Source organism: Amia ocellicauda, chromosome 4, assembly GCF_036373705.1.
Source record: "Amia ocellicauda isolate fAmiCal2 chromosome 4, fAmiCal2.hap1, whole genome shotgun sequence".
Taxonomy (NCBI): domain Eukaryota; kingdom Metazoa; phylum Chordata; class Actinopteri; order Amiiformes; family Amiidae; genus Amia; species Amia ocellicauda.
The window spans coordinates 52,011,246-52,036,501 of record NC_089853.1 but is presented as its reverse complement, the minus strand read 5'-3'; the positions used below and the strand labels follow the sequence as shown (position 1 = coordinate 52,036,501).

General features: G+C 40.7%; 1 protein-coding gene across 1 annotated transcript; it reads left to right on the top strand.

Annotated features, from left to right (window-relative positions):
* The first annotated feature begins 8,773 nt into the window (after positions 1-8,773).
* On the top strand, positions 8,774-12,139 carry tcf15 (transcription factor 15). Its single transcript, XM_066702735.1, has 2 exons — positions 8,774-9,567; positions 11,688-12,139. Exons 1-2 carry the CDS (start codon positions 9,079-9,081, stop codon positions 11,751-11,753), a joined length of 555 nt encoding a protein of 184 aa, XP_066558832.1. The 5' UTR covers positions 8,774-9,078; the 3' UTR covers positions 11,754-12,139.
* The last annotated feature ends 13,117 nt before the right edge of the window (positions 12,140-25,256 follow it).

Here is a 25,256-nt window from a genome sequence, read left to right as displayed (position 1 = left end):
CACTCTGCGATCCCTATCCACTGAGTCCCAGGTCCCTGCAGTGTGATGGATGGATGGTTGGCTGGCTGGCATGTGGGAGGGAGGCTGTATATACAGGTGGAACAGTGGAGATGCACATGGGAGCCACCTGACCCTTTATTCCCACATTATCTGCAAGTATTTCCCTTGAGAGCTCCCCATTCTCAAAGTTGGACTAGGCTAGTTAAAATCACTCCATAAGACAAGAGAACAGCAGCTGCTTTGGTCTATAATGTACTCTGCCTGTTCCTAGCATTGGTCAATGACAATACTTCTAATCTCTAACATAAATGGATTAGAATGGATATGGATTTTTATTTTTAAGTTTTCTCAGTTTGAAACATTCTAGGTAACCCTGACAAAATTACAAAACCTAAGAAATTATTATATGTATATTCAAAACAAAACAAAACAATAATGTAATGTAATGTAAACATTTTGCTTTATGGTAATTCCAGAGGTTTTACTTCAGTGTAGAGACGACAATGAGACAAAAGCAAAAATAAAATAAAAAAAGTATTGTATTTGTGATTGATGGAAAATACTTACACCAAATTATTTTAGGAGAAACAAAGGCTGAATAGCAGAACTGCTGCCGCCCATATAATTAATTACAGCAACAGGCATTGAGACAGTGGAGGGAGGGGGGCTGTGCAGTTTTCCAGAGAAAAAAATAGAATGAAAAGGAAGCATTGTGTTTTGTACTTATCCCAGTCCTACTGTAGAGAAGAGAGAAATAGTTTTAGACTGATTAATGGTTACTGTATTTTGTATCATATAGATAATTGTTTACTTGGGTTATTTACTTCAATCGTGTTGTTTTTTGTTAGATATAATATCCATGATTATAGCACTTATGATATGTGTTTCTGTACAAAGGAGATGATTATCTAGAATACCGAAAATGTCTATATTGCACAGCTGAAAAAGAATGTAAAACAGATATCATTGTTTACTTATTAATGCAAAGGACATCTTAGAATTAAACGGTTATTCTTATTCATATTATCAATTACTTAAATATGTTGTGAAATAAATATTTAAATTTTCAGAGCACATTTCCAACTATTGGGACCATTTTAATGTTTTAGGAAAAAACATAAAAACAATTCTATTGAGCTACATGTTCTACCTTTACCTTTCACATTGGCAGGCTACAGATATCTACAATTTCAGATCCATAAGAGGCACTCACTGCTTCTTGACAGAGAGACTTGCAGATGCAAGTCTTATATATATATATATATATATATATATATATATATATATATATATATATATATATATATAATGTAATTGGGCAGTATGCCTGTGCTGTTTGCTAAATTAAAATATATATATATATATTTTGTCAACAGATGTAAACAGAAAAAAGGGTACCTTACAGTGAAGTGTAATCAGCATTTTGTTTGACAGTCCACTTTGACATGTCATTATATATGAGTGTAGGATTGTTCAGTAGCTGACTTCACAGCTGGTTCGTTAATTCTGTCACATTAGTCACTGTGCTGTGTATTCGATTGATGAAATCATAGTGAACTTACTCTTAAGGGAAGAGCAGTTATGTGTCTAAGATGATGTTGTACTCCATTACAGTTACATTACATTACAGCACAAATTATCAATCATGGTATTTCTCCAACACTTCAATTTTGCTCTAGAGCAATAAATATGTGTAATTAAAGGCCACTTTGTTTCCATTTATATATACACTCACCTAAAGGATTATTAGGAACACCTGTTCAATTTCTCATTAATGCAATTATATAACCAACCAATCACATGGCAGTTGCTTCAATGCATTTAGGGGTGTGGTCCTGGTCAAGACAATCTCCTGAACTCCAAAACTGAATGTCTGAATGGGAAAGAAAGGTGATTTAAGCAATTTTGTGCTTGGCATGGTTGTTGGTGCCAGACGGGCCGGTCTGAGTATTTCACAATCTGCTCAGTTACTGGGATTTTCACGCACAACCATTTCTATGGTTTACAAAGAATGGTGTGAAAAGGGAAAAACATCCAGTATGCGGCAGTCCTGTGGGCGAAAATGCCTTGTTGATGCTAGAGGTCAGAGGAGAATGGGCCGACTGATTCAAGCTGATAGAAGAGCAACTTTGACTGAAATAACCACTCGTTACAACCGAGGTATGCAGCAAAGCATTTGTGAAGCCACAACACGTACAACCTTGAGGCGGATGGGCTACAACAGCAGAAGACCCCACCGGGTACCACTCATCTCCACTACAAATAGGAAAAAGAGGCTACAATTTGCACAAGCTCACCAAAATTGGACAGTTGAAGACTGGAAAAATGTTGCCTGGTCTGATGAGTCTCGATTTCTGTTGAGACATTCAGATGGTAGAGTCAGAATTTGGCATAAACAGAATGAGAACATGGATCCATCATGCCTTGTTACCACTGTGCAGGCTGGTGGTGGTGGTGTAATGGTGTGGGGGATGTTTTCTTGGCACACTTTAGGCCCCTTAGTGCCAATTGGGCATCGTTTAAATGCCACGGCCTACCTGAGCATTGTTTCTGACCATGTCCATCCCTTTATGACCACCATGTACCCATCCTCTGATGGCTACTTCCAGCAGGATAATGCACCATGTCACAAAGGTCCAATCATTTCAAATTGGTTTCTTGAACATGACAATGAGTTCACTGTACTAAACTGGCCCCCACAGTCACCAGATCTCAACCCAATAGAGCATCTTTGGGATGTGGTGGAACGGGAGCTTCGTGCCCTGGATGTGCATCCCACAAATCTCCATCAACTGCAAGATGCTATCCTATCAATATGGGCCAACATTTCTAAAGAATGCTTTCAGCACCTTGTTGAATCAATGCCACGTAGAATTAAGGCGAAAGGGGGTCAAACACAGTATTAGTATGGTGTTCCTAATAATCCTTTAGGTGAGTGTATATATATATATATATATATATATATATATATATATATATATATATATATACTACAGTGCACCCGGAAAGTATTCACAGCGCTTCACTTTTTCCACATTTTGTTCAGCCTTATTCCAAAATGGATTAAATTAATTATTTTCCTCAAAATTCTACAAATAATACCCCATAATGACAACGTGAAAGAAGTTTGTTTGAAATCTTTGCAAATTTATTAAAAATAAAAAACAAAAAAAGCACATGTACAAAAGTATTCACAGCCTTTGCCATGACACTCAAAATTTAGCTCAGGTGCATCCTGTTTCCACTGATTGCCCTTGAGATGATTGGAGTCCACCTGTGGTAAATGGAAGAAGTTTGGAACCACCAGGACTCTTCCTAGAGCTGGCCGCCCGGCCAAACTGAGCGATCGGGGGAGAAGGGCCTTAGTCAGGGAGGTGACCAAGAACCCGATGGTCACTCTGACCGAACTCCAGCATGTCTCTGTGGAAAGAGGAGAACCTTCCAGAAGAACAACCATCTCTGCAGCACTCCACCAATCAGGCCTGTATGGCAGAGTGGCCTAACGGAAACCACATGACAGCCCGCCTGGAGTTTGCCAGAAGGCACCTGAGGGACTCTCAGACCATGAGAAACAAAATTCTCTGGTCTGATGAAACAAAGATTGAACTCTTTGGCCTGAATGGCAAGCGTCATGTCTGGAGGAAACCAGGCACCGCTCATCACCTGGCCAATACCATCCCTACAGTGAAGCATGGTGGTGGCAGCATCGTGCTGTGGGGATGTTTTTCAGCGGCAGGAACTGGGAGACTAGTCAGGATCAAGGGAAAGATGAATGCAGCAATGTACAGAGACATCCTTGGTGAAAACCTGCTCCAGAGCGCTCTGGACCTCAGCCTGGGGCGAAGGTTCATCTTCCAATACGACAACGACCCTAAGCACACAGCCAAGATAACAAAGGAATGGCTACAGGACAACTCTGTGAATGTCCTTCAGTAGCCCACCCAGAGCCCAGACTTGAACCCGATTGAACATCTCTGGAGAGATCTGAAAATGGCCGTGCACCGACGCTCCCCATCCAACCTGATGGAGCTTGAGAGGTCCTGCAAAGAAGAATTGGGAGAAACTGCTCAGAAATAGGTGTGCCAAGCTTGTAGCATCATACTCTAAAATACTTGAGGCTGTAATTGGTGCCAAAGGTGCTTCAACAAAGTATTGAGCAAAGGCTGTGAATACTTATGTACATGTGCTTTTTTTGTTTTTTATTTTTAATAAATTTGCAAAGATTTCAAACAAACTTCTTTCACATTGTCATTATGGGGTATTGTTTGTAGAATTCTGAGGAAAATAATGAATTTAATCAATTTTGGAATAAGGCTGTAACATAACAAAATGTGGGAAAAGTGAAGCACTGTGAATACTTTCCAGATGCACTGTGTGTGTGTGTGTGTGTGTGTGTGTGTGTGTGTATATAATATATATATATATATATATATATATATATATATATATATATATATATATATATATATATATATATATTCACATGCTTGACAAATAATTGAAAAACTCATTCTTAATCATATTACATAACATTTCATTTAAGCCCCCCCCCATCTCCAAAACCAATTATACAAATGCAAAATGTATCATCAAGAGAAATTCTGCAAATAGTCATAATTAAAGGAATGGCACATGTTTGCACTGCCCTTTGTTTTGACTTCCCAAACATAAGATCTGGAAACAAAGGCAACCTCTAGGAAAACGCAGGATGTGTAATAACAATCGATGGGGGTGGAGTGTTTATTCTGTCAGTGCTGCTAGTAGCCATCAGCATTGGAGATTTACAAGACTGGGAGAGATCTTGGAAGCAGGGGGACTTCTCTCAGTCCCCTCTCAACTCTGGGATAAATTAAATAAGAAGGGCGGCGAAGGATTCACACCTGCAGCTGGTGACAAACATCACCTTCTGCCAAGGGCTCAGTTTGCGCCACTGAAGGAAAACAAACCCCAGCAGGGGAGAAGAAAATAAACCTGTCACAGAGCCCAGTCCAGCTTGACATCTGCCCACACTTACTAAGGCTGTATTCCTGTGCCTATCATTTTGTAATTGTCAGTCTGTTTATGCTGTATTGTGAAGGTCTTTTTTATATTCTACCACCTGAGAAGAGGCCACATCCTGACTGTTGTGCTCTCAGACTGGGGGCTAGACTAAACTGGAACTTTTCCCCACCCGCGAATCCCAAATTATGAAGTTGTACCCAATCGCATTTGGATTTCTAAATCATAGCAAGGAGCTTATGACAATTATGCAAAAACTACGATAGGGTACAGATTTGTACTTTGCGATTTGCAGGGAGGTCAAAGTTTTGATTTGGTCTTGCCCTGGTACTGTGTTTTGCTTTCCTCCTGAGGTTACCCATTTCCTTGTAGCTCCCACAGCTTTTGATCTCATCTCCACAGCTATCTGAACCCAAAAAGAACGCATCCACTTTTTGTTGTCATATATCTTTACTTTTTATTTTTTGTTTAGGCTGGGACTGTGCACCTGTGTGTGTATCTAGGTATAATATACATCTGTTTATATAAATTATTGTTTATGGAGCTTTTTCAATGAATACACATTGTCCTGCAAAAGAACACAGAATGCACATGTATTTAGATCCCGTGAATATTGAATACATGCATTCAGGGCTTATACCACATCCAGACTTTGACCTGCCCATAAATCCTGGAAAACTGTACTCTATTCTGATTAATTTGTCAGAAGCTGCAATCTACTGCTTATAAATCAACACATGATAGATTACAAGTGGCTAGGTCGAGGTTTTGATTTGGTCTAGGCCCTTATTATTACGATTTATATTTTATGAAAATAAACTATATTAAAAAACATAAAATATTAGCCAAATTCCCAGAAAAATTATGTTCACGTCTAAATCTGGTCTGTTAGTGCAATCTGCCCAAATGACTTATAATCTTTGAGTGTTATAATCGTTATGCTCTATGAGTAGAAAATTGAGGCCTTTATTTAGCATGTAACAGACAAACTATATAGACATGTTCAAGCCTTTTCGAGAATTGTCATCAGCCATGACAAATATAAACCAGTGGAAATTAGGAAATAAAATAAATGAATATGTCTGTGCTTTAGGCACATTGTTGGGGTATTGTTTTGATTGTTACTATTTCCACCATTGATTTGATTGTTACCATTTCCGCTGTTGGCAAACCTTTTTAGAGGTGCTCTGTCAAATCAGTGTACAGTAGACAATAATTAGGATTAACTCTACAATTAGAATTATATATTTATACTGTGTCCAAATTGCTTATGCTATGTCCGTTCGTTTATGTCCATTCCCTTGCTTCTAACAGTTTCAAGTGTGTGTGTGTGTGTGTGTGTGTGTGTGTGTGTGTGTGTGTGTGTGTTTGTGTATATATATATATATATATATAAGCAAGGTAATGGACAAAAATGAACAGTGTGTACGTATATATCTTGTGTGCAATAATCAGCTTTTACATGCCAGGATGTAAGACCTCATATATTGTGTCTACATATATACGTGATTACATTTATTCGCACGCGGTTACGTTCTGGGTGTAAATTATACAAAATATACGAATGATTGCGTTTGAGCAACACTTTAAAATCGTGTAAACAACAGGAATTTTTGAATCATAGATCTAACTCTAATTATGCTATTCAATAAAATAATGAATTTGGTACACCATCTATCTGAAGGATCTCCTTGAACGGCTGTTCTAGAGATGTTGAACAGCTAATCTGACAGCGTGCAGATCAGACAACGTTTAGTCTGGGGGGAGGGGGGGGGGTTGGGGGTATAAAAACACATGTTCTACAAAACGTTCAGTCTTGAAGGATGCCACCTCCTTCCACAGATCACTTCAGATTTGTTTTCTTTACTTGGAAAACGTATATAAGGACACAGCCCGCTAGTGAATGATAATGGATATCCTGCTATTGCTATTCACACTCGGATACAACACGCGTTTTGTATTTGTTAGAACTACAGTAAACATTCGATTTGCACTCTGTTCTTAAACGTCACATTAACCATAGGTTGCTGATACAGATTACAGATTCCTCACACAGAAAAAATAGTGTATAACATTCTAATTCAACAGAATACATATACAAACCGAAATCCCAACACATATTATGATTGATTTCCTGACCTGACATTTTTCCACGTGTGTGATTTGATTTGTTGCATGCTGTTTGTGCGAGATAATAAATTGCATTTTTGCTATAGATACATAGATTTATAATTAACTATTTTGTATTCATCCAGCTATCAAGGCTATATTGTAGTGCATACTGCAGTTGCTGTGTTGGGGTTTGGTGTCTGAAAATAAAACGAACTTTGTCCGTGAAAGTAGCAGAATTGGGCTATTTATATATTGAAGTATTTTGAAATCATTATTCAGTACAATAATTATGTATTATTATTATTAATAGTAGAAACAAAATTACCCGTTTTTTACGCACAGAATTATACTAAAAACGTCGGTGGAGTAGTATATAATGAGATTGTAACATATCTCTATCTAGCTATCTCTCTATATATAACAAACTACACATTTCATCGTAGTATATAAACAATATTATTTTCCATGCCTGCACATTCCTTTTAAATACTAAGAGGGGCTATTTTATTAAATTAAATGTGGGGAAGAGAAAGCACTACAGTTATTTAACTGAGAGGATCATAATAGACGACATCAAGAAAATACAGATTTAAATACAAATGGTAAATCATGATAAAAAAAGAGAGCCTTAAAAACAAACGCATAAATAATATAGGCTACGTGAATTATCGATCACCATCAAAGGATTGAAAACACAATGTGATCTTATCTACTTGTTTGCTGTAGTTTATTAGAGGTAAGCACGACATACGCACGGAGCTCCACACCTTATGTGTCTGCAACAAAAATGTGATTATTTTGTATTAAAGCTATGAAGGAAACAGCACGACAATAATTCACAGGATTAGGAAATATATATAATGGTATTTTCATTTAACAGATGGTTTATACAGGGACTAGTTTATGGTTGTGCACACAATTCAAGAAATCCAGATAAAAGCATCAAACTCTCCAAATAAGAGCGCATTTCTATCGGCACAAATATTTAACTCAAATGGATTTAAGTGTTGTATTTATAATTCATTCTCCCAGGTGGAGTTTTCTAAGGGTCTACATTCAATGGTTTAATGTCAGTATGCCCGGCGCAATTCAACGAATGACACATGAGCAAAATTAAAACTTATCGTAAATTGAATTATAATCTTTGTCTATGTTAATATATTGCCTACACACACGCATCACAAACACACATATAGATCTGTTTTTCCTGCTAATTCTTGATATTGGATAATGTATAATTTGCTTTTAGTAAACATACCTCCATTGTTTTAATTATTATCGTAGTGAAACAAACATTTGGGGGTGTGGGGGCTGTATGTAATGCCTACGTTTATGCTTATGTAAGAATTATTAAAAACTGATGTTTACAGAGGCACAAATATCTTAAATTAAAATCCCCCTATCCTAATAAATAGGTTATTATTTTATAATACAAGCTTAAAGTATTATGCACACAGTGTTAAACATTGTGTTATTATGCTTCGATTTTATCACCAGGATTTGTCTCTATTTGAAAGGCACATCTTGTAGCCTACAAGACATATTGATGTGTTTTAGCTTTTTTGAGTGCCAGTAAATCATCGAATTGGAGGGGACATGTCCATTGGATTGGAAGTGGATGATTTGCATGTCCACAACAACCCCACCCCTGAGCTATAAGAGCTCCGCTGAGAGTTTTAACACATTGCTAGCTTCCATGGTGCAGAAGGGGATATACAAGCGTTAATATTAAAAGCAGAGCAGGTCTCTTAAAAAAAAAAAAAAAAAAAGAAGCAAAACAAGACATCCATCTGATCTGAAAACGGGAGAAAGATCTGTAGCGTGAAGCCTGGTTCTGGTTATTTTTTGCAGGAAAGGATTGGAGCCGTTATTTTTGTCTTGCATGTTGTACGTGCGTTTTGAAAGCATTTTGACTTTCGGAAATTATTATTTTTCTGTCCGATCTGATCAGCGCTCCCAGGCATCTCGATGATGACATTCGCCATGCTGAGGCCTATGGCAACTCATCTCATCTACCCTGACCTCAGCCTGATGTCCGAGGACGAGGAGAACCGCAGTGAGAGCGACGGCAGCTCGGATCAGAGCTTTGGTTGCTGCGCCGGGGCTGACAAGCGGCGGAGGATGTCCCGCAAGTCCGGTGTCGGCGGGGTGGTTGTGGTTAAACAACGGCACGCTGCAAACGCCAGGGAGAGGGATCGGACCCAGAGCGTCAACACGGCATTCACAGCCCTCCGGACTCTTATTCCCACCGAACCGGTGGACAGAAAACTGTCTAAAATAGAGACTCTCCGCCTGGCGTCAAGTTACATATCTCACCTGGCTAATGTCCTGCTGGTGGGTGATGGCAGCGAGGACGGGCAGCCCTGTCTCACCGCGGTCTACAGCGCCCAGGCGGAGGGCGAGGGCAAGCAGCCCCGGACCATCTGCACCTTCTGTCTAAGCAACCAGAGAAAAGGGGTAAGCTTGTCACCTGTCCATATACTAACAATCTGAACTGCAGCAGTGTGAGATACTAGCAGGGTGTAACTTTAAAGGTTATAGTTATGATCCCGGCATCCATTTTTGAAACATTTACGTTGCATTTGGGCACAGAAACAAAACAATCTTTCTTGGAAGTTTCCCAAGTAACCAATTCAATTAAAGAAGACGTGATTCACTTCCAGCTCCCACTGACAAACGGGAAATGCATGTTACTCAAATACAGGTGTAGTTAGTGTATAGCAGTATTGTTGTTAGTAATAGTAGTTTTGTTTTGTAGCCTACAAGTTGAATTATTAAATGAACGTTTCGATCTACAGGTAGATAGGGTCTTTAAACGTTTAGCCATAAGTTCATAATCTGCTGTTCAAATTGTTTAAAAGAACCACTCATATGTCTCCTACGGTGAAATACTGTAGAGTTAAATACAATCGTTGTATATATATGAACAGTAAGTGTGATTTAAAGTAATGCAGCCTAGATACAATATATACATCACTACAGTGCACTGTGGGTACACTGTGTGTGTGTGTGTGTGTGTGTGTGTGTGTGTGTGTGTGTGTGTCTGCACACACAAACACTGTACCCACAGTGTACTGTAGTGATAAGCTATCAGTGTCACTCCGTGCATCCAAGATGTACTTGAATTAAAGAAATATATATTTTTTATCATTTACATATGCAATGTCTTGTTTCAATGTCCTACTAGGCGCTAAATCTATTACAACTGCTTTGAAAATACATTAATGTATACATTGTCCGTTTGTATTTCTGATTTATATTACATTCTAATAAAAGCTGTGGAAGACACTTCCTCGGATCAGAGTCGCAACATTTCTGTTCACAACTAAGCAACAATAAAGACAACCCTGGTGGACCTCCCTCGGGTTCATGGGTCTAAACTATTAAGTTTTTAGACGATTTCATTAGCACTATTAAATAGCATGCTTTCATAACTTCCTTGCGATATTATCGCATATATGCTAAATATAAAGAATATGATTGTGCAGCGATGTGTGTCATTTACACAATTTAAACGCCTTAAAAATGAAAGGTTGCTGCAGGTTTGCTCTAAATCCTTGTCTTCTCTTTCGAGCTGTACATTAAATGCAATAATCAAATGAACACAATTATAACGAAAAGGTCTACGACGTCGAAAATAAATTAACTTTATTAATTTAGCTTTGCAGACATTGCAAATTATACGTCCAATATTAACCATATACATTTCTTTAGAAATGTGTGCGGAATTTAAAACAAAAAAAATCTTAATAATTCTGATAGAATACTTATATTTACTACCCAAAAATATGTAATGGTTAAAGAAAGAAGCAAAAAAGTTTAAACAAGTCTGTTTCTTAAAATAAACTTGTTCTGCTTGTTTGTTTTTGTTGGTTTCTTTCTTCCCAGTACATGCTTTTTGTTGTTTTGTTTTGGTATTTTAAGGGTTTGAGTGCAAGACGCGTTTCAATAATCTTTCTGTTTTCCAAGTTTGGCTTCCTTAAAAGGGCATATAAGTCTGCATTCATAAGTATACACAGACTCACGATTGAAAATGCTGTAATGTCTCTCTCTAGGATTCAAACACAGCAATGAGTAATCATCAGTCATAAAGTTGAGTTTCTGGGTAAATGTTGCCTATCCATTGAGAAAACAACCAATAAAACATAATAACAAGAACGTTAAAATTTTACAAATTTATGAATGTATAATTACAACAATAACAATGTGATGCTGTTTCGCGAACAGTGATTAATAATGCATAGCCTAAATGTCCAGTATGTAGAATCTTACACAAATGTCACAGTATTTTGACTTATAGTAAGAGCCAACGTGAAGCGTCGCGAAGAAATGTAGCTCATGTGAACCAGGTTAAATGAACTCTAAAGCATTGAAGAAAACTTAGAATTATTAAACGTGGATATACTACCACTACTGCAACAGCAACTGCTGCTACTACAACTATGGCCTGTCATTTTATTTCGCTCTTGGTGAAATTGCTTGGATATGTGTGCGTTATGTGAAATTACACCATGTACAGTCTGTCTATCAATTGCTGAACCCTTTCTGATTAAAGTATCGGCGCTTGTTGTTTGCAGGTGAAGGATGGCAGAGACTGCCTGAAGATGCGAGGCGTCAGCTCGCTGCGGATGGGGCGAAGATAGACTGAAAGACACATCCGACCCCAGACTCGCCGTCCAGAACTCAGGGAGCTCTGCAACCGGGCCGCACCGGGCAGCGAACAAGGGCCACAAATGGGAAGGATCCAACGTGAAAAATGCGACATGGTGGGAGGAGGGGTGAGGGAACAAGGTGAAACTATTTAATGTGGGAAAGTCCTGCGAGATGGGACTGAAAAACATCAGCCTCTGGAGAGAAACCAAAAGCGGCAGGCGAGGCGCAAGTTTGAAGGAGATTCACACTTTAATGCTGAGCATAAAGTATTACAAAATTTGTGATTTTTTTGTTATTATTAATATAGAGTTTTATATTAAAGACTATTTGTGCGAGAACAATGTTTGTATTCAATTGTGAAATAAAGTCTATTTTTTTCATACCGATTTTTGTATTATTATTAACCTGTTATTGTGTTCTAAAGTGTTCGGTGAAGCATTGCGGTGCAACGCGTTTTTCAGATAAAAGAACATTTGAACAAAAAGTGGGCGCTGTTATCTTTTATAACGTGAAATATTAACTACAAGAGAACATGGAACTGTCTTGATTATTATTTGTATTATTAATAATAACTATAAAAATTATATATCGTAAATGCATTACAAGTAGGCTATGTGAATATGAAGCCTGTTCTAGCAAGCATCTAGGGAAAGAAGTTAGTGTTCATTTTCAGTTTAAATTCAGGCATGGTGGTAAAGTTGTAATTTTTATATTTCCACTTCAGTGGCAAAGGCTGTGAAAAACACTGAGAAGTGTGCATTGCAGGGGGAGGTCTGACCTCATAGAAGGGGAATGAACATGCAGCTGGGAATGTGGTCAGGTTAAATGACATAATTAATTGCCAATTTAACCTGGCCATATGTAGACAAAGACAATGGATTTCATCGGGGGAGTTCATTAAGAGTGTGGAATCAATGGAAACAGTTATTAACACTAGTCTTTCTTAAAATGAAAATAATGATTTCACCAAGGAGCCACAGTCCCTGTGAAAAATGTTTTGGAGGTTTTAATGACATACAGTGTACAGTATTGCAGTATTTTTCAGTGCTCCTCATTGCAATACTGTGCGCCAGGTTCTGTATTGCAGTTCAATGACATAGATTAGTGTTTGTGTTTACTGAACTAACAGCCTTTTTGTTATTCTTATGTAGCCTATGTATTTATGTCTGTAGTTATTTATTAACTTTCTTACCAGCCAAAAACAGTGGTCAAACAAATGGTGTAGTGTCAGAGTTTGTTAAATGTTTGTTTTCTTGCAGAAGGAGTTCAAAACCCAAGGAAGGAAAGAAAGAAAAAAAAAGCCATCTAGTCCTTTATTTTTATAGCCTGAAAGAATTTTTCTTTAATACATTTTATTTTGAGTTTTCTTTTATTTATTTGTTTGAGTGCTCTTTTTATTGTTTCTTTAAACAGCCTCCTAACTATGCACTTAATTTGCATTTGTTTTAAACCCTTCCAACCTGTATGTACTGCAGTGAGGGTATTAAAGACAAATCTGTTCCAGTCTGTGTTGCAACAGAACCCAAAATGCAAAAGGCATTTGCTGTGTCTGAGGCCCGTCATTTTCTTTCTTTCTTTTGAGACATTCAGCTTTCTAGCCAAAGAGGCTCAAAACTGCTTTTGCTTTTTGTGTTTCTTGCCATCCATGTAGTGCAAGATGCTGAAAAACAGAGCCTGTATCCTTGGTGCACAAGTATATAATTGTAGTAAACCTGCTAATGATAAGTATACCTTCCAATATGCCTTCAGATTACTTGGGTTTTATAAGGAACAAACTGACAGTCAGTCATGAACGAACTGTTAGTAATTTGTATGTAATGATATAAATGTAAACCTGTGATTTCTTAATTCCTTCCTCACTATTTAATTGTAAAATTTCAGCTATTGTGCATGAGTATTAAATAAAGGTGTCCTGCTGCATACTACACAGTATACATTATCTCAGTGCTATGCCAATCATATTGCATTAATTCCACCACTGGGGCAAGAGAGAAAGAATAGGCCTGGGAAGACGAGACCAAACAACAAGGGGAAGAGGGAGGGATGGCATAGAGAGAAAATTTTGGACTTCAGAAGGAGAAGAGTGCTGGGTAAGAACTAATATAACCTAACCCCGCCCCCGCCCCCCCCTCACCCGAAAACGTGTTAACTAGGGATTTGTGCTAATCATGGATGGAAGTAAAGTTCATGCAAGTTCAAACCAATTAATAGAAGTGGCAGACTTGATAATATCTACTTCTTACAGCGTTCCTTTCCACTTGGCTGTAGTTTTAAATAAAATCTTTAATTAAAACCCAGACTGAAATATGCATTCTGCTTTTATGGTGCTGCTTTTATGGGCAGTCATGGGTTAGTTTGTGTACTAGGAGTATGCAGTCAGCCTTTTTGAAGGGTCTCTTCACATTTTACACCCCATGCTTCACATTCGACCTGTGTGTGGGCAATGATGGGGATATCTGGGGAAAAAGGCAGGAGAAGCAAAGTTATGAGGGGATTCCATTCAGAGCGAGTTTTGAATCCAGCCAAGTTTGAGACAATAGCCAAAGACACCACTAATGATGATGATCTGTGTTATCAAAGGTCAAAAATTGAGGTGGGGGTGGGGGGAGTTTAGGAAGAAACAGCTTCGTAATTCTCCTTCAGCCTATGTGGCACTTCCATATAGGGTACCGCGCAGGCTGAAAAACAGGAAAGCAGAGTGGCTGCTGACACTTACAGTGGGCAGAGTGAGGTGGGCCAGCCCCTGGATTGTTCTCTTCGAGATATTTTAACATCAAAGAGAAGAAGAATGGGACAAGTGCCAGCGGCTACAGGGGAATCGGTACTAGGAAGATTAGAGCCGGGCTACGTCTTTGGAGCAGGGCTGTTTGCTTTAGAAGCTTGATCTCTGTATAGTGCCTTTTGAGACCAAGCCACACCCTGGGACTTCTGCAGCAATGTGAATAACAGGAACTTCTTCAGCTATCAAACGAAATCCTATAAAACCACACGCAATATTCACACAAAAAAATTAAAAAATTAAGAGGTTGGCCGGGATCAGATACTTAAGAAAATGGATGTTTGAGGCACCGAGTTGCCAGTGGTTTATGCAGAGACAAACTAGATTGATTGACTAATAGCATTTGTGCTCTGGAGTGATAAGTTAGACCTAGGATGCCTACCACCTTGCGACGCACCTGGGTATTATCTTACTAATAAGAAGAGAAGTGGATGCCTCTATCATTCTCGTTTCACTGTAATCAGTCCCAGCAGTAGTTGAAACAATCATTGATGTTGTGTCTCTACTTTTTTGACTCCCCAGTCCTACTAACTAGTGACTGTCCACATGCACGTGCCTCCCAGATTACTTCAACTCTGGGTCTTTCTCATTCTCTCCTCTCTCTAGCCATACATTCATCACATTTACTTACGCTGGGGCTCAAGGGCTTCAGCCCCCCCTGAACAGTAAAAATTGGGGCTCAGCCCCCTCTGGAATTTTGATGAGCTACTTAATCATTCAAGGAAGAAAATAAAACAACACCCCCCCCCACTCTTACTGGAGAAAACACCGTCAGCCCCCGCGCTCTTGCTAATTATTTTATCTGACAGTTGGCATAGGGGTTTTGGGTTAGTAACTCAGCCCCCCAAGGGAATTTCAAAACTCGGCGCCTATGCCCCCAACGTTTCATTCTCTTGCATCATTCAAGCGCTCCATCGCATACCTGTCAGCTCATCGCTCTGCTACCTGCATTGCGTCCTCCGCTCTCCTACCTTTTGTCCGGACGATTGCCTACTTCAATGGATTCTACACAGTGGATTCCATCACCTTTCTCCGTCTGGAACCTGTTCTCACCTTGCCATGTCCCCCAATTGCTAACTTATCATTATTCCTTGGCTCTCCTTTCCCTGCTTCCCTGCGTGTTTCTGCCTCCCTGCGTGTTTCTGCCTCCATCGGTGCCGCAAACTCTACTCCTGTTTCTCTTGGACAGGTTAATTTGGTTCTTTTCCCCAGCCTCAGGTGTCCTTCACGCAGGTACACTACGTGACGCTCGGCCGTTCCCTGCCCCACCCCTAGCCTGGGCCCCCCTACAGCCCCGTGGTCTATTCCTCCACCCCCGCTGCACCATTGTTAGCCCCGTGTGGCTCCCTCCAGCCCCCCCTCCCCCGCTACACCGTATGGTTACCTCCACTCCTTTATTCTTGCTAGGACTCAGGGCTGCCCTCCGCCCGCCCGTCTGTTATGCTGCCTTCACCCTGTTACTTGTTGTGCCCCCGATGTTTCTTCATGCTCCGTTGCTCCCATCTCCGTGGCGTGCCAAGTGTCTCTGTAATGCTCCTTACTTCTTCATTGGATCCCTGTGCTCTCCTCGGCTACCCAGTCGCCGCTTCACCCCCTCCACCATTCTTGCTCGGACCCGAGGCTGCCCCACCGATCAGTCCCACTGCCGTTTAATTTAAATCTATTGCGGAGTTTAGCCGTTTTGCTCACGTGTTGCCTGTCCTGCACGGCCTCCTGTCCTGCCCACCATGCTGCCGGTGCTGGCTGTGTCAACGTTCACCACCCTAATTCAGGTTCCCTTGGGCCACTTCCTCTGCCCTTCTCTTGCTGGCTCTCCATGCTGCCCACTGCCACCTCTAGCACCCTCTGTCTTACCCCAACATGTCATGCGGAGCACTTTTTGGGGTTCCAACTTTGAAACTAATTAGTACAATCGGCCAGTACCATAAAACTATTGCTACGGTCACCTCACTATTTTCCATAAACAGACAATTTTAACCTGTCTGCTACACCTCATCTCACAAATGAGATTCATTACCAATCCACTCCACAACAATTCTTCCACTTTACTCCATTATGAAATATCAGTCGGTTCCCTCCAGCCTCTCTGTTCCCGAGACTCTCCCCATTCAGCACCTAGATAGCATTTCAACCCCTTCTTCCACCTCCACGTATCAGACTTCCTTCCTCACCTCATGAATTAATAATTTCCCTTTAAACAAATAAAATGGACCCAGCAGGAGATTATTTCATACCAAACTCACCTCATTCCCATGAACCTCTCACCCCTTCACGCAACTCCGTTACTTTCCAGGAGTCACGCCTATGGACACAATGTTCAATGATAAAACGGATGCATAATAACTCGACACCAGTTCATCATCAAATATCAAAACATTTACATCGGTTCCAACATCAGAGACATTCAACTAGCTCAAGCTAGACTTTGTTCCTAAAATCTGTGTACCCGGTTCCAGACCGTCATTCCCATGGCCAAGAGAATATGCCAAATGAAATCAAATCACATTCCCCCGCCCTGATGCAAATCAATGTTGTTAAAGTACTGAAATTGTTAATTACCTCATTAATCAATCAACTAATCCCTGGTATTACATTACTAAGCTTTCCCTCACATGGTAATTACTGTATAATATAGGAGGATCATACAATTTGCTCAGTGCCATTGCAGGGAAGCACTGAGCAATTCCCATTCCCTTACTTCACCCCACAGAATAGGATCAAGAAGAGGTATTATTCAATGTAGGCCTTTTCCCTCCTGAATGTACTGTACAGAGTTCATGAACACTGAATATGAATATTTTGTGGAAAGTATTTTTTTTCATCTTGATGTAAAATTCTCAAATACCACTCTTATTCTAAGAGTACTGAATGGCCTTAAGAAGAGTACAAACACTCAATGGTGCAACGTGAGCAACACAAAAGGACCAATGGTTATGTATTAATGCTTGCAGATATACAATGAAGTGTTTAGGAACAATAACTTCCATCAGACCTAATAGACCATAAGCAGTGAAACTCACTTTTTAAATTTAAGTAAGTACACTCTGGCGCACAAGGTCTTCAGTTGAAGATAACTGTTGTATGTCTTGATGTTTAGGTCAAGACTTTTTAGTAGCTATAGACAGACATGAGCAAAATACTGAGACTTTCCTGTTGTTTCAAGATAAACTTAATATATTAGGGCCAGTTTCTGCTTTATAAATGGAAACAAGGACTGGTTCGTTAAGCTTGACCACATTTATATACCTGAATCTTTATGGGCAGTTTATGTGTGCAGAGACTTTTGTGGGAAAAAAGACCTGCCAGGATTCATAAAAGATAAATAAATAAAAATAGGGCAATAGAGAGAGGCCAAGTTTAACAAAGTTTCACGTAAAAAGAGCTCAATATCCCAGGAGAGAAAAAGTCCTCCATGTAAAAGAAAAGGCTTTATCTTGGTGAGAATAAACTCAAGCGGAATGTTCCTTGGTCCCGGTGCTGGCGTTCTGGGATGTGAAGTAATTGTCAACTAGCTGGGTGGCACTGCGGAAATGGTTTGTCTGGCACACAGACTTTCTTTGCCTCTGTGGGCCGTACCAAAGCTTCCTGACATCTCTGGCTTAGCCCTGTTTTCCAGTGGATATCAGTGGAAGAGCACAGATTGTGCCAACTCTGTGGCAGGTCACAAATGACACAAAACAGTGTGGGTTCTGCATAGTCTGTGTCTATGAAAAAGCACACGGGTAACACCATGTAACACAATTTTTGTTCCTGGGTAGTAAGTGTTATTTCCTAATTGCTTATGCCTCAAAAGTACTGAACATGGCTATTATTCCCCTCAAACGTTGCTTTTATGATCAGGACAGAGATATTTTGAAATGTAACTGTTTAACATGTATTTATTCTAAAGTAATACAAAAATGACTACAAAAGATTTAGAAGTGAGTAATTTTTCGAGAATTAAGATTATACTGTAAATACAGTATAATCATAAATCTCAAAAAACAGTGCCATGCCAAGGATGCTTTCAGTTAAGGAGTGAGGGAGGGAGTCATGGGTTAGGAATTTAGTAAGGGTGTCCCCTCTACCCCTAGTTTAGCTCATTCTAGCTACTGTATTGAGAAGTGGAGAGTATTTTAGAAATGATTTTTATATTATAATTATTATTACTGCTGTCGTTATTGTTGGTTTTATTAAATTACAGAAATTTTGATACATTTACAACTTTTTGTTGTTGTTGTTTTGAAGTGAGCTGACTTTCTGTGGTATGCTATACAGCAACTAAACAGCTTGTGAATTCTCTTGGTGTATATAGACAGCACTCATGCTCTTTGTTATTTTTACTTATTAATAACCTTGTTTTGGTTCCCTTTCTTTGTCCTTTATTTATTTGATTGTTTTGAATTGCTTAATTGCTTATTAAAGTTATTAGCCAATCATACGCTGCCCAGTCACATTTCCACATGGACTTCCCCCCCCCCCGCATCACCTCCTTAATTACCGTCACCTGCACCCCTGACTTTATTGTCCTCTAGTGTCCTATTGCCCTGCCTATAAAAGCAGGGAGCTCTGTTCCTTTGAGAGGAGAGACACAACGTAGCACCTTAACTACAAGCATGCGCTGGAGGAAGGAGTGGCGGGGAATCTGACAGTGAAGTAAACAGGCACAGGCGACCTGGATTGGAGGAAGAGCTGTGAGAGTCAACTAACAGTGAACCAGAAACGTGATGTTCAGAGGCTGTGAGGGAAAGATGGACCTGCCCTCCGTGGATAAGTACCTTGTTTCACTGTGTATGGAGAAGTGATTAAGACCATAATAGATTTAAAACGCAGCACTTAGTGCACGTTCTCAAATACCACGGAAAGTACCAGGAACCAGGACTGGAATTGCAATTGCATTCTTTAACCGCTGCTGTCTTCCCTCGCTCCTCTATGGTGGCTGTCCCAGGATTTACAATTACAAAAAGAGCCATTCGTATTTGCTTATTTTGCACACCGTTTTTTACAAACACAGCTGACCCATATCTCTCCTAGAATCAAGGGAATCGGTGCCGAGCCGGTCTGAGCTTCTGCCTGGCTCAAAACAGCTACTGGCCCTGAAGGCACCAAAGAGAAACTGCTTCCCCGGAGTAGGCATCTCAGGTTCGTGGGGGGGCTGCTACCTGAGGAGACAGAAGTGAATTAACAGTATTCCTGGTTGTGAGTATCTCACTATATTTGAGTATCTCTGGGAAGATCGTGGCCGTAGAGAGTTGGACAGTTCCCTCGACGCTGCGTCGGGTCCTGTCGTTTTTGGGGTTCGTGGGGTATTCCCAGTGTTTCATCCCCACCTTTACTAAAATCACAGCCCCTCTCCATGGGTTGTTGGTGGGAGCAGCACCTGCAAAGAAAAATGCCCCTGTGATGTGGACGCTGTCATGTCCGGTGGTGTTCGAGCAATTATTTGCCCAGTTGGTGAGTGTCCCTATTCTCGCTTATGCAGACTTTTCGCAACCTTTCAAGCTCTACATGGATGCTAGTTTGGATGGGCTAGGGGCTGTTCTTTCCCAGGTACAGGAAGGGAAAGAGTCATCGCATACGCTAGTTGTAGCTTACACCCATCTGAGAAGAATGGGTAAAGAAACTATAGTTTTGCAAGGAAACTTTAAGTTAGAACTGTTGTCCCTTAAGTGGGCCATAACAGAAAAGTTTAAGGACTATCTATGGGGAATGACGTTCATGGTGTTTACTGATGATAATCCTTTAGTACATTTGAGCACTGCTCAGCTGGGGGCAGTAGAGCAGTGATGGGTGATCCAATTGGCCAGCTTCACATTCGATATTCAGCATAGACCAGGGAAATATAATCAGAATGCTGATATCCTGTCTCGTCTTCTAGGAGAGAAGGGTGTTGAGGAGTCCAGTTGAGTGTGTGATATAGTAAGAGGGATCCCAGTGGGAACTGGGGGAGATGGAATAGTTACAGCTGATGACTCTCTGGGGAAAGAAGACTGCCCCTGGGCACGGTGGCAACAAGAGGATGAGGTCCTTCAGGCAGTATGGGACTGGGTGGGAAGACCGCAGTATCCTCTGGGGAGGGTTTCCTGTTTATGGCCCTCCGAAGCCCGGCGGATGCTGCCTGAGCGGCCCCAGATAAGGCTGCATGAAGGGGTCCTGGTTCTCCAGGGAGTGGGCTCAGTAATGGGGGACCAGGTGTTTGATTATAGCTCCCCGGGTGCAGGGAAGAGAGGTATGGGTCCGGTACAATGAGGCCACTGGTCATGCTAGTAGTGTGCGAACATTATTGGTATTGCGGGAGAGATTTTTGGTACGGCATGGGGGAGGACTCAAAGTGTTGGGCGGGGGAGTGACCTCAGTGTTCCTGGGCCAAGGCATGGCCAGAGGTGGGAGCCCCCACAGTCTTCATAAAAACATCTTATCCCTTAGAGGTAGTTGCTCTAGATCATTTGTCCCTGGGCCATCCCAACAACTATTATCCATATGTACTGTTGTGGTGGACCTGTTCTCCCGGTTTGCATGGGCAGTGCCGGTACATGATCAGTCGGTCCCTACTACGGTAATGCCGCCATGGAAGGCGGTGATACAACCCTTCGGCTGTCCTGAGCGCCTCCACAGCAACTGAGGGGCCAGTTTTGAGTCGAAACTCATGGCAGACCTGGCCAACATTTATGGCATAAGAGAGTAGGACCACTCCCTACCATCCACAGGGCAATGGTGCCTGCGAGAGGCTAAATCAGACCCTGCTCTCCCTGCTAGGGGCCTTGGGGGAGGCTGAGCATAGTAAGTGGCCTGAACGGCTCCGTGAATTGATACACGCCTATTATAACACTGTACACAAGACCATGGGTTATTCTCCATTTCATTTAATGTTTGGTCAGCAGGCGTGGCTCCCTGTTGATGTGGCCACCGGAGCTTTGCCACCTACTATGCCCCCGATATTGGAGGGGTGGGTGGCCGGTCATCACAGGAGATTAAGCGCCGCATATGAGTGCTGCAGAGAAGGCGGGTCGGCAACAAGAGCGAGATGGTCAGCGACTGAATTGGGGAGCCGTAAGTACCCCTTTTCTGCCAGCAGAACGGGTGTTTGTGTGCAACTTTCCTTGCAGGGCCCAGGGCACCACATTAGGTCCCCGATCACTTTGTGGTATTGGTAAGATGGAGGGGTGGGGGCCTGGTGTATCAGACCCCAGCGGTATAGGGAAGGGGGTGATTCTTTGTAAAGGAAAGGAGGATGTTTGGGATGACCATCAGTCCAGTGGGGAGGAGTGTCACTGGCCTTAATCACTTATTGAATTATAGTTTGTTGGGTTTTTTGTATTCATTATTGTGTGCAATAAATTCTTATTTTAGTTTCTCTTTATTTTCACTTATTAATAACCTTGCTTTGGTTTCCTTTGTTCTTTATTTTTTTGATTTGTTTTGAATTGCTTATTTAAGTTATTAACAATCATATGCCTCCTTAATTACCGTCACCTGCACCCCTGACTCTATTGTCCTGCCTATAAAAGCAGGGAGCTCTGGTCCTTTTGAAAGGAGAGAGACCAGCAGCAGAGAGGAGAGAGAACGCAGCACCTTAACCACAAGCATGCGCTGGAGGAAGGAGCAGGGGAATCTGAAATTTTAAGTAAACAGATGCAGGGGACTTGGATTGGAGGAAGAGCCATGAGAGTCAACTAACAGTGTTGGTGAACCAGAGACATGACGTTCGGAGGCTGTGAGGGAAAGATGGGCCAGGCCTCCGTGGATAAGTATAGGAGAAGTATCCGGGGAATCGGTGCCGAGCCAGTCTGAGCTTCTGCCTGCCCCCAAACTGCTACCGGCCCTAGATGCACAGAAGAGAAACTGTCCCTGTAGGTGGTTTGTGGGGTGGCTGCTACCTGACGAGACAGAAGTGAATTAACAATATCCCTGGTTGTGAGTATCTCTCACTATATTTGAGCATCTCTGGGAGAGACGCCTCTCAGTTTGTTGCTGCTTACTGTGAATGCTGACATTATGGGAAGATTAGGAAGATAGGCCTGTTTATAATGTTTTATTAGATCCATTATTATTTCTTTGTTCTTTAGGTTGGGGTATTTTAGTTAATGGGCCCCAATTATTAAATGCAGATTTTAGTTAGGTTTTATCTAGTATATTTATTATCTTTATCTTCCCTGATTGTGTTTATTTGCCATTTGTTTTGCACAGCCTGCGCGCTCTGTATGTCAAACCTGTTTAAATAAAATAGTTATTACTTGCCACCTGCTTTTACAAGAACAATCTGTAGAAAAGGCTTATCTCTTTTGTGTGTTTTCTCTGTGACATTCCCTTCCAGAGTTCAAGATTGCTCCTAGGGTTTTTGTGTGTGTGTATGTATGTATGTATGTGTGTGTGTATATATATATATATATATATATATATATATATATATATATTGCACGCTGCTTGCTACTGCAGTGTTAGGACCCTGATACAATATTGTTAATTCTATAGAAGATGGTTACAGGCGATAAAGGAAAAAGGCAAGAAAAGTGTGGGGTGGAGGGGGAAATACATTTTTGAAATTAATAGGACTGCAGGCACTTTGGCACACTTTTTTTATAACCGCTGAACTATTTGTTATTATAATGTGTGTATGTAAAATACTTAATCGATTTCATCAACAGCCTTGCCCATTCTTGCAGCACTTAAAGGTTAAGCAGGTACCGCGAAAACAATCCTGTGCTCCCATCTGCAATAGACAGAAAAAGACTTGCATGTTTACTTTGGAGGAGTCAGCCCTTGCCGATTGTGCCCTCTCGTTAGTTTTTTTTTCTTTCTTTCTTTCATTGTTTCCTAAAGCTTTGCCAAGAAGTTGTTTTGTGAAGTCCGATACGCCGCACAGAAAGTGGTCGGGGGGTTTCTGGTGTCACTGCAGTGTTTTTGCGAATCTCACGGTTGCTTTATTGAAGTCTGGTATCGATTAGTCACAGTGAACATTACCCGGCACCCTGTGCGTGGACCCGGCCGCAGCTGTTGGGATGTCAGAGGCGTAAATCACAGCCCCGTTCCCGGGGGCACAAAAGGGGAGGGCGGGAGCGAATGGTGGATTTTCTAAGGAACGAATAAGGGAAATGCTGAAGAAATGTCCAATTTAGGAATGTATTAGCAGAATCACCGGGATAGTTGCAATTGACATTTTATTAATGTTATTATTATGGCAGTGGTTGACCTGGTAAATCCATAGCGTTTATGCAGATTTACCTGTTTCCGGGTGGGATTTCATAAAAATGCAGTGAATTCATGCTGACTATTTTAATGAATGATTAATGGAAAAAAAGAAAAACAACAAATTACTTCTCACTTGTACACAGATTAACACATTCACACACTGACAGAAGGACAGAGACGGCGAGAGATATAGGTATACAGGCATACAGATCACAGCTGGATTCACGATCTTCAACTCATTTGCAGTGATTTCAGTGACTCAGACCTGTTGACCGTGTAACTGGTATTTTTAACCCAAAAACCATTACTTATAAATGTAAGCTTATGTAGTATCATTGAGTACTTTTTGTGTGTATTGTGTATAAATAGAATGCCTGTCCCAATTCAATAAAACTAAGCAGATACACAGATCAAAACTAAGAGACTCATTTGAGTTGTTCAGATGCACAAAAGAATGTTCCTATGTCAGTATTGCACATAACTATGTTAACAGATTCATGTTTGTGGTTATCCTATACAATCACAGAGGATATACAGAACAAACTAGGCAGGTTAGTCAGTAGTCCATCTATGTTTTTTCTGGCATATACCTTTCTTCGTGCTTTTTGTTCTGCTGGAATAGTCATTGTGGTAGACTGCAAACCAAACAGCCACTGGCAGACAGAAACAAGAAAAAAAAAAAAATCTCCACTATCCAGTTTGGTGAAAATGTTCTGAATCTGTCCAAAGGGAAGTGAAAAAAGTTGAGTTTTGTTTGCTCATTTACAAATACATGTCCCAAATGCAAGGGAAAACTCTAGCGGCATTCAAATAACTCAGATTGGGTGCTTTTTCAGATGTCGCATTTATCATTTCTATTTCTAATTTCTTTCAATGGCCTTTCAAGGACAAACTCATGTAGAACTAAAATAGCAACCTATTTTTTTATCAACTAAACCTGTATGACTATTTAGTATCAACAGTGATACTACAATGGTCAACTACATTTCCTAAAATTGGTATGACTAGAAGCAATAAGTGTACTTTTGTTATATAATTATGATTGGGAATTTTAATTATATGCACACACACTGAATAATTCAACCTCCATAACTAGATCAAGTAGACTTCTGAGTACACCAAAAAGCAGAGGAGAACTTATCCTTTATGAAGAAACATTAAGTATGACTTGAAGTACCAATTCAATAAATAAGGAGTTGTCCAAACCCTATCCCTGCTGTCTCTAATTCATAATATTAATTGTCTGCAAGAGCACTGAGTCCCACTGCGACCCTTTAGTATCCAGAGGACCCTTGTTAATTATTTAATCAATCAAACCAGATTTTTAACACCGTCCTTCCTCTCCCATGGCCCTGTGATAGGAGGCAGGTGTGATTGATATAATAGCTGTCAGAGTGCTGCGAAAATACCCCTGCTAACTCACCAAACCCAGTTTTCCTTCTCAGCCCCATGCTTGAAAATTAACCCTCAGAGCCCTCCACCCTCCACCCCAAACTGTGTAGGGCAGTGCTTCAAGCTGTGTATTGCTTTAGGACACTCTGCCCAT

Coding starts and splice junctions, on each gene's coding strand:
- tcf15 (XM_066702735.1), top strand. CDS start 9,079: ATGATGACATTCGCCATGCTGAGGCCTATGGCAACTCATCTCATCTAC. Junction 9,568..11,687: donor TAAGCAACCAGAGAAAAGGG/GTAAGCTTGTCA, acceptor TGTTGTTTGCAG/GTGAAGGATGGCAGAGACTG.